At 38.3% G+C, this 10753-nt stretch overlaps 1 protein-coding gene across 16 annotated transcripts in view; it reads left to right on the top strand.

The window, feature by feature from the left end:
- LOC120515605 (receptor-type tyrosine-protein phosphatase eta-like) overlaps positions 1–10753 on the top strand; it is a 210608-nt gene that overhangs the window by 64454 nt on the left and 135401 nt on the right. For 13 of the 16 annotated variants that reach the window (XM_039736809.1, XM_039736788.1, XM_039736831.1 and 10 more), the window contains 2 exons: positions 5377–5637; positions 7050–7310. The exons of 1 other annotated variant lie outside the window; for it this stretch is intronic. In XM_039736809.1, the coding sequence (XP_039592743.1) occupies positions 5377–5637; positions 7050–7310 (522 nt within the window). The remainder of the gene's footprint in view (positions 1–5376; positions 5638–7049; positions 7311–10753) is intronic. 2 more of the 16 variants (XM_039736755.1, XM_039736763.1) reach the window with 2 other exon arrangements.

Genomic DNA, 10753 nt, shown 5'->3' on the forward strand with positions numbered 1-10753 from the left:
CTCACTGACTCATCACTAATTCTCCAACTTCCCGTGTAGGTAGAAGGCTGAAATTTGGCAGGCTCATTCCTTACAGCTTACTTAAAAAAGTTGGGCAGGTTTCATTTCGAAATTCTACGTGTAATGGTCATAACTGGAAGGTATTTTTCTCCATTTACTGCAGTGCTTCTCAAATAGTGGGCGCGCCTGGCTCTGTCAAGGGGGCGCGTTTGACCTCGGGGAACATGCTTTTTTATTTTTCTTTAAAATTTTTTTTTTAATTTAGAATGCACTTTAAATCTTTTCTGTTACATTTAATAAAGCTATTCTTTGTTGTAAATTGGTCCATATTTTTTTCTTTTTTTATTCTCTTATACGTTAATAAGGATACAGTGTTATGCAGAGGTGTACTTATAACAATTTTATAGACAAATGATACTATTTATAGTCGCGCGGGGGGCGAGATGTTTTCTTCTTCCTAGGGGGGGGCATGACAGACAATAATTGAGAAGCACTGATTTACTGTAATGGAGTTGAGCTCGAAAGCCATGGGGGGCAGAGTTTCGTGTGACATCATCACGCCTCCCACGTAATCACGTGAACTGACTCAACGCAGTGCGTAGAAAACCAGGCTGCCGCTGGCGTTTCTCATGCCCACGGGTAATGCAGGATACAAGTTTAATGAGAGGACGCAGGATATAAACGAGAGTTTTGATCACTTTGTAACTAAGTTAAAATTGTAGGTGAAGGGGTGTGCTTATGCAAATTCCGAGAGACTGTGTTTGTGGGGGGATTCATAGTTAAGGCGGGTGGGGGAGTCATGTCATCATCTCCCCTCCCATTTACTTATTTTCGCTCTTAGCCGAGCTCCGCGGCTAACGCCGTCTTTCGAAGCAACTTTGTCTCACTGCCACCAAATACTCACAGAAAAATCCACAAGTTAATACACACGCTGTCTCTAGAGTTTCTCCACACTGAATCCTCCAGGCACTACTTACAAAAGGTAACATTGACAATCGTGTTACGTTATTTTTAAAATCTTTCCTTTTCTTAGCACAAGCACAGCTGAGAAGCTTCGATGCATGTGCTCCATAACGTTAAAAATAATGCATTTAATCACACTTTGCATTACAAGCAAAGGGGAACGTTTGTCGATGCATGATTTCCTGGTACACCGATTACTTTGATCAGCGCACCCCGATTCATTTTACCCTCGCACCCCCTTGGTTTGAGAAGTTTGAAAAAATATGAGGTTAACACAGAAAAACAGATCACCAATTCAAGCTTTATGAATAATCGATTCGCCATCAATAATTGTTTTGGTAAAGCCATACTCAGTGTAATCCTTCCATTTTATAATTTTTCCGCCACTAGCCATGATTAAATGAACGGTAAAAAAGTAAGAGCGAAGCAAGGGTGACTTATTTAGGCAGGCATATATATGACAGCAACACTCATGACAATGTCATTCATGTTACGTTATTATTAAAATGTTTCCTTTTCTTTTTCATTACTTCTTTAACACACTACTTCTCTGCTGCGAGGCGTGGGTATTTTGCTATATATATATATATATATATATATATATATATATATATATATATATATATATATATATATATATATATATATATATATATATATATGAATGACCTCCAAAGAGCTGAGACTTTTGATATCGTGAACGTGTCTGCAAAAACTGGGGTCTCCTGCCCAGCTTAAAGTCGAGCAGCCGGCAGCATAGCTGTGCCGGCCTTTGAGATGCTGACTGCGCTTCTGCCTTAAGTCAAAGTGAGCACTTTTAATTTTTTTCACCCTCCCCCTGAGCTATAGCCCAGACAAGTGCAAACATGGGACCCTTTTTCTACACCACGGCAAACTAATATTAAGGCGATTCGCACTTTCTTTTCAACGTATACGATTATGAGGTCGTCAGCTCGGATTATGAAGACACGCACACGAGTGGAGGACTGACAGTGCCATCACAGCCGATTAATGGCAGGGACATCTTACCAGTCTACACAAGACCCACCGCGACTGTCCCCAAAAGGCGATCATAACATCAGCGAACACATCTCTCTATACTATATAAAAGAGAAAGGCAACTTTCCTTTCTTTACACCTTTTTTCCTTTTATCCCAAACCAAAGCCTTTCTCTCTTAACACTGCAGAGGACACAAAACTAATTTTCTTTAATTGCCGGTAATGCCGGTAAGGCACATTACCAGAGGCAGAAATTTGAACGTTCACATAGAAAATGTAATTTCTATACCACAGCGCGGGTATTTTTCTATATATATATATATATCACAGCGACACTCATAACAGTGACAACACAATTACATTGACAATCATGTTACTTTTTTCAAAATGTTTCCTTTTGTTTCTCTTTCCTTCTTTAACACAGTACTTCTCTGCTGCCAAGCGTGGGTATTTTGCTATATATATAGATATATATATAGCTATAGATATATATACTGTATATATAGATATATATAGATATAGATAGATAGATATATATATATATATATAGATATATAGATATATATATATAGATATGAGAACAAAACTCATATCAATGACAAAGCAATTACATTAACAATCATGTTACGTTATTTTTAAAATTTTTCCTTTTCTTTTTCATACCTTCTTTAACACACTACTTCTCCGCTGCGAAGCACAGGCATTCTGCTAGTCTATACTAATAAAAGGCAAAGCCGTCACTGACTCACTCACTGACTCACTCATCACTAATTCTCCAACTTCCCGTGTAGGTAGAAGGCTGAAAATTGTCAGGCTTATTCCTTACAGCTTACTTACAAAAATTAAGCAAGTTTTATTTCGAAATTCTATACGTAACGGTCATAACGGTCGACAACTTCCGCCATGTTGAACTTTCTTATTTATGGCCCCATCTTCACGAAATTTGGTAGGCAGCTTCCCTGCCCTAACTGAAACCGATGTACGTACTTATTTCAGTGGTATGACGCCACTGTTGGCTACCATATTGAACTTTCCAACGTCACTAATTCTCCAACTTCCCGTGTAAGTAGAAGGCTGAAATTTGGCAGGCTCATTCCTTACAGCTTACTAACAAAAGTTAAGCAGGTTTAATTTTAAAATTTTTACGCGTAATGGTCATAACGGTCGACAACGTCCGCCATGTTGAACTTTCTTATTTATGGCCTCATCTTCATGATATTTGGTAGGCGGCTTCCCTGCGCTAACTGAAACCGATGTACGTACTTATTTCGGTGGTATGACGCCAATGTCAGCCGCCATATTGAACTTTCCAATGGTCTTTGTTAGTTATGCGCCCATCTTTAAGAAATTTGGTACATGGGTTCCCAACACTAACTGAATCCTACTTACGTACTTATATATCAACAACAACAACAACAACATTTATTTATATAGCACATTTTCATACAAACAGTAGCTCAAAGTGCTTTACATAATAAAGAATAGAAAAATAAAAGACACAATAAGAAAACAAAATAAATCAACATTAATTAACATAGAATAAGAGTAAGGTTCAATGGCCAGGGGGGACAGAAAAAACAAAAACTCCAGACGGCTGGAGAACAAATAAAATCTGTAGGGATTCCAGACCATGAGACTGCCCAGTCCCCTCTGGGCATTCTACCTAACATAAATGAAACAGTCTTCTTTGGATTTAGGGTTCTATACATATATACATCCATAGCCTGTAGCTCGGTTATCATGTGAGGCGGCGTTGGGTCCCCCATCCCAACGCCTCCCACGTTGTTGGCTGCCTGCCTATATAAGGCCATCCGTTGCTCTGGTCTCTTCATTCCCTTCCTTGCTTCGCCCTGGGATTCATGTCTCCCTGCTGATAACTACAGCCTTTTTTTTTAATCCAGGGCTTCTCTGCTGTTTTATTGTTCATTTATTATGATTATAGTTATTGTGTAGGTATTTTAGACTTACTTTATATTGTTCAGGTACCCATTTCCTTTATAGTTCCAACCGTACCCCCATTAACATGTCTATTGAGATGATCACCATCGATCAAAGAACTGTCACCGAGTGGTTTCCATGCACGGAGATGGCACCTACCTTTTCCATTGTCTTTGTTACATATTGCACGGCCATATCAGGCTCACTCTTGATATCTACATTGTGTCTTATGTATTGAATGACTGGGACAGGTTCAAGGTGTGGACTGATGACGGTACAGGAGATAGTTATACTACACAGGAGCACTAGAAGAGTGAAATGCTTAAACCCTTCACCTTTGGTTCTGCATGTGAGTTGATGGCTGTGCCACCCCATTTGTGTAACTGTTAACAGTATTCATTATTTAAACAAAGTTAACGACTTATCTGTAAAATGTAACATATATACTTTAATGCATTTCATCATGAAAGTGATATCAAGTATAAATCTAAGCATTCTAAATGTGCAGAGAGCCGGAATATCATAAAGTTAATGTGTCCTGTGTGGCGATCTATTGCTGCTTGCCGCTGCTGTCAGGTTAGGAGGAAGCCCCAAAAGCGCGTAGCGATTAACAACCTGGTCGGTTTTAAGATGCTGTTTACAACGGTCTCCTTTAATGATAAAGTAAACTATGAGGTTAAAGTGGACAAATGGAGTTTAAAGTCAAAATTTCCACTTTACAACATCACAAAATAGACATTTTCATTATCTCCTTATTTTTGTTTCTCTGTGGCTCAAATACGCTACCGTACATTCTGATGGTATTGTAAAGGTGTGAAAAAAAAGGCAGTGCAGAAGATGGTATGTGAGACTTTTAAAATGTATCTTGTCATGACTTTAGGGAATATGCGATATTTGAATATTAAAGCAACATGAATACATTTATATGCAAGCATTTTGCTTCACCACATCGAACCATTCATCAAACATCGAAGCACGTTCATCGATCCTGGAGGATCCTAAAAGCGGCTGGAGTAGCAAGAAATTCAGGCTGGAATTCAGCGTTTGAATGTGGAGAGTTATGATGATATTCCAGATGAAGATGACATGACTGTACATTGTTGTACATGAATAAATATAAGATATCCCCTGGAAATAAGCCCTAGTGCATCTTTTGGAGCAAAAATTCAGTCTTATTTTCGGAGAAACAGTGTAGTTCCTCTCTCCTTTGTCAGCTAAGAATGTAAAAATTAACTGTCAACTTTAGTCTATGTGTACTAAAAATTGCAAAGAACCAATTAGTGCCTATGGGGGGTTGTAGTGGAATTTCTTTCAGCACCACTTGTTATTACGATCAAGGCACTACATTATGAATCGGTTATGTTTTTTGTTGTATATTCACTGATTCCACAATTTATTGTGGGCATTCCTTGCCTGAAAAAACATATAAGTCATACAATTTTAACATAATATTTTATTTTTTATTTGAATTTCCAGAGCCTGGCCCAGTTACTTCACTTACTTTTACCAATGTGACAACAACTTCTATATTTCTGTGCTGGGTTGCACCACTTGGAGGAAATGTTTTCTATGGAGTTAATTTTTCAAACAGTGGACAAGCCCAGCAACTTGTAACCAATCGCACTTGCATTGATGTGACCAACCTGAACTCTGCAACATCCTATTCATTCACTGTTTTTGCTGTTGCTGGAGATAATACAACATTTAGCGATTCTGCAACCATCACAGCATTTACAAGTGAGTGAATTTAATTTGTGTACATGATTTTGAAATAGTGTTTTTGAATTGGGTCTGTTTACTACCAGGTACTGCTTTCAGATGATGCTTTTGGCATTTTTAAATTTATCAAAGTGCAAGTCTACTGTATGGTTGTTTTGCTTCCCATGGAGTATTGGAGACGGCTGCTATTTGATTTATTTCCCTTTAGTTGTTATACAAAATTCCATAATTTTTTTTTTATATTTTCTTTTGAAAAAATTAATATGCATTAGTGTACGGGCTTAAACGTCATGGAATCTAAATATGACAATTCCTTTTTATTTAACAGCAAATTTAAAAAGTATGAAATAATTACTATTTTGCTCTAATGCTGTACTCATTTTGTAACAAACGCTACCAAGTTTGGAGTGATCACCACAACCATTAACATAGCAATGTATTGCGGAGTCATACAGGAATTTGCAACTTGTGATGTCACCAGGGTGACCACATAATGCGCACATTCTTGAAGTTTCGGATACAAACTTTGTATTGTGCAAATCTAATTTTTCTTAAAAAAACATTGTGCTATTCAAATTACTTTATTTCTTTTGACATTTGATATCGCCTTACATTTTGAAATTGACAAATAGTCTGTTCACTTTCTGTGGTAACATCCCCTCCATAAACTACCCTCCATGTAATGATTGCTTAATCCCTTTCATTAAAAATATTTCTAACTCGTTCTGAGCCAGTACACAATCTCTGGTTACAAAATGTGTGATTTTAAGATGGAGTTTTTATTTACTGAAATAGAGGTAATTGATTCAGAGTAACATAGTCTGAAATAGCATGTGTCTAAAATGATTTCTGATCTATGCAATGGAGTATGTGATGTAATAATATCTCTGTCGAGAAATATAATAGGGTTTAAAGAAGCACAGTTTTAGGAAACTAAGCACAGAAGGGAAGCCCTTTTAATTTTGGCAATGTAGCTTTGAATAAGCAATGTTTATTTGGAATGTATTTATGGTAGACATCTATCTATCTATCTATCTATCTATCTATCTATCTATCTATCTATCTATCTATCTATCTATCTATCTATCTATCTATCTATGTGCCTGCATTAATTACTTCAACAGCCGCAGAAAATTTTATTAGCTCCTCTCTCGTACGTCAGCCAAAAAATGTTAAAAATTACCTTTCAGCTTCAGTCCGTATGTACTGCTATTTGCCGGGATTCAATGTTTTTGGGAGATGCTGCAATATGTCTCAGCACGACATGCCATTAAGATCAGGACACTACATTACGAAGCTGTTATGTTTTTTGTTTTATACTCACTGATTCTGCAGGTTATTGTGGGCATTGCTTGGTAGAAAAAACATATATATGTCTTATTTAAGTCATAACATTTGAAAATAATATTTTTTTTTTTTCGAATTTCCAGGGCCTGGCCCAGTTACTTCACCTATTGTTACTAATGTGACAACAACTTCTATATTTCTGTGCTGGGTTGCACCACTTGGAGGAAATGTTTCCTATGGAGTTAATTTTTCAAACAGTGGACAATCGCAGCAACTTGTAACCAATCACACTTGCATTAATGTCACCAACCTGAACTCTGCAACATCCTATTCATTCACTGTTTTTACTGTTGCTGGAGATAATACAACAATTAGTGATTCTGCAACCATCACAGCATTTACAAGTGAGTGAATTTAATTTGTGTACATGATTTTGAAATAGTGTTTTGGAATTTAATCTGTGTACTAGCAGGTACCACTCTCAGATGATGCTTTTGGCATTTTTAAATTTATCAAAGTGCAATTTAGAATTGAGCAAAGTGGAAGTCTAGTATATGGCTGGTTTTTTTTGCCATAAACAAACCAGCATTGAAAACAGCTGTTATTTGATTTATTTCCCTTTAGTTGTTATGACTAACTGCCTTAGGATTTTGTAGGTTTTCCTGTAAAATTTTCAATTTCAATGCACCAATGTATAGTTTTAAACATCATGAATCCAAATATGACATTACTTTTTATTTAATATTAAATTAAGTAAGTAGAAAATAATGTCTGTTTTGCCACAATACCATATTAGTTTTGTTACAGGCACCACCATTTTTGGAGAGATCACGTCAGTCGTTGAGTCACACAGCAATTTGCAACTTTCGATGTCACCAAGGCGACCACATAATGCGCACATTCTTTACTTGTCAGAGTTTTAGATACAAACTTTGCATTGTGCCAATCTATGCATCCATCCATCCAAAAGTTATAAAATGTGTTAAATGTGCTTCCCATTGTGTTGGATTGTCAATGCAACCCTCTTCTCCCACTCTTCACACACTGATAGCAACACCGCAGGAGAAATGCTAGCAAAGGCTTCCAGTATCCGTAGTTTCAGGTGCTGCACATCTCGTATCTTCACAGCATAGACAATTGCCTTCAGATGTCCCCAAAGATAAAAGTCTAAGGGGGTCAGATCGGGAGACCTTGGGGGCCATTCAACTGGCCCACGACGACCAATCCACTTTCCAGGAAACTGTTCATCTAGGAATGCTCGGACCTGACACCCATGATGTGGTGGTGCACCATCTTGCTGGAAAAACTCAGGGAACGTGCCAGCTTCAGTGCATAAAGAGGGAAACACATCATCATGTAGCAATTTCGCATATCCTGTGGCCTTGAGGTTTCCATTGATGAAGAATGGCCCCACTATCTTTGTACCCCATATACCACACCATACCATCAATTTTTTTGTTCCAACAGTCTTGGAGGGATCTATCCAATGTGGTTTAGTGTCAGACCAATAGCGGTGGTTTTGTTTGTTAACTTCACCATTCATATTAAAGTTTGCCTCATCACTGAACAAAATCTTATGCGTAAACTGAGGGTCCTGTTCCAATTTTTGTTTTGCCCATTCTGCAAATTCAATACGCCAATCTGGGTCATCCTCGTTGAGATGCTGCAGTAGCTGGAGTTTGTAAGGGTGCCATTTGTGAGTAGCTAATATCCGCCGAAGGGATGTTCGACTAATGCCACTCTCCAGTGACATGCGGCCAGTGCTACGCTGTGGGCTCTTGCTGAATGAAGCTAGGACAGCCACTGATGTTTCTTCATTAGTGACAGTTTTCACGCGTCCACATTTTGGCAAATCCAACACTGAACCAGTTTCACGAAACTTAGCAAGCAGTTTGCTAACTGTAGCATGGGAGATGGGTGGTCTCGTAGGGTGTCTTGCATTGAAATCTGCTGCAATGACCCGGTTACTGCGTTCACCAGACATCAACACAATTTCTATCCGCTCCGCACGTGTTAACCTCTGCGACATGTCAATGGCTGTAAACAAAGAGAAACTTGTAAATAACTCATGAAAGAATAAAGTTACGTTAAAACCAAGCACACCATTGTTTTTCTTGTGAAATTCCCAATAAGTTTGATGTGTCACATGACCCTCTTCCTATTGAAAAAACAAAAGTTGGATCCAAAATGGCCGACTTCCAAATGGCCACCATGGTCACGACCCATCTTGAAAAGTTTCCCCCCTCACATATACTAATGTGCCACAAACAGGAAGTTAATTTCACCAACCATTCCCATTTTATTAAGGTGTATCCATATAAATGGCCTAATAAAAGGCAAAGCCCTCACTGACTGACTGACTCACTGACTCACTGACTCATCACTAATTCTCCAACTTCCCGTGTAGGTAGAAGGCTGAAATTTGGCAGGCTCATTCCTTACAGCTTACTTAAAAAAGTTGGGCAGGTTTCATTTCGAAATTCTACGTGTAATGGTCATAACTGGAAGGCATTTTTCTCCATTTACTGCAGTGCTTCTCAAATAGTGGGGCGCGCCTGGCTCCATCAAGGGGGCGCGTTTGACCTCGGGGAACATGCTTTTTTATTTTCTTTAAAATTTTTTTTTTCATTTAGAATGCACTTTAAATCTTTTCTGTTACATTTAATAAAGCTATTCTTTGTTGTAAATTGGTCCATATTTCTTTCTTTTTTTATTCTCTTATACGTTAATAAGGATACAGTGTTATGCAGAGGTGTACTTATAACAATTTTATAGACAAATGATACTATTTATAGTTGCGCGGGGGGCGCAAGATGTTTTCTTCTTCCTAGGGGGGGCATGACAGACAATAATTGAGAAGCACTGATTTACTGTAATGGAGTTGAGCTCGAAAGCCGTGGGGGGCAGAGTTTCGTGTGACATCATCACGCCTCCCATGTAATCACGTGAACTGACTGTCAACGCAGTGCGTAGAAAACCAGGCTGCCGCTGGCGTTTCACATGCCCACAGGTAATGCGGGATACAAGTTTAATGAGAGGACGCAGGATATAAACGAGAGTTTTGATCACTTTGTAACTAAGTTAAAATTGCAGGTGAAGGGGTGTGCTTATGCAAATTCCGAGAGACTGTGTTTGTGGGGGGATTGATAGTTAAGGCGGGTGGGGGAGTCACGTCATCATCTCCCCTTCCATTTACTTAATTTCGCTCTGAGCTGAGCTCCGCGGCTAACGCCGTCTTTCGAAGCAACTTTGTCTCACTGCCACCAAATACTCACAGAAAAATCCACAAGTTAATACACACGCTGTCTCTAGAGTTTCTTCACACTGAATCCTTCAGGCACTACTTACAAAAGGTAACATTGACAATCGTGTTACGTTATTTTTAAAATCTTTCCTTTTCTTAGCACAAGCACAGCTGAGAAGCTTCGATGCATGTGCTCCATAACGCGTTAAAAAATAATGCATTTAATCACACTTTGCATTACAAGCAAAGGGGAACGTTTGTCAATGCATGATTTCCTGGTACACCGATTACTTTGATCAGCGCACCCTGATTCATTTTACCCTCGCACCCCCTTGGTTTGAGAAGAAATATGAAAAAATATGAGGTTAACACAGAAAAACAGATCACCAATTCAAGCTTTATGAATAATCGATTCACCATCAATAATTGTTTTGGTAAAGCCATACTCAGTGTAATCCTCCTTCCATTTTATAATTTTTCAGCCACTAGCCATGATTAAATGAGCGGTAAAAAGTAAGAGCGAGGGTGACTTATTTAGGCAGCAATATATATGACAGCAACACTCATGACAATGTCAATCATGTTAAGTTATTATTAAAATGT

This window comes from Polypterus senegalus, chromosome 1 (assembly GCF_016835505.1).
Source record: "Polypterus senegalus isolate Bchr_013 chromosome 1, ASM1683550v1, whole genome shotgun sequence".
NCBI lineage: Eukaryota > Metazoa > Chordata > Cladistia > Polypteriformes > Polypteridae > Polypterus > Polypterus senegalus.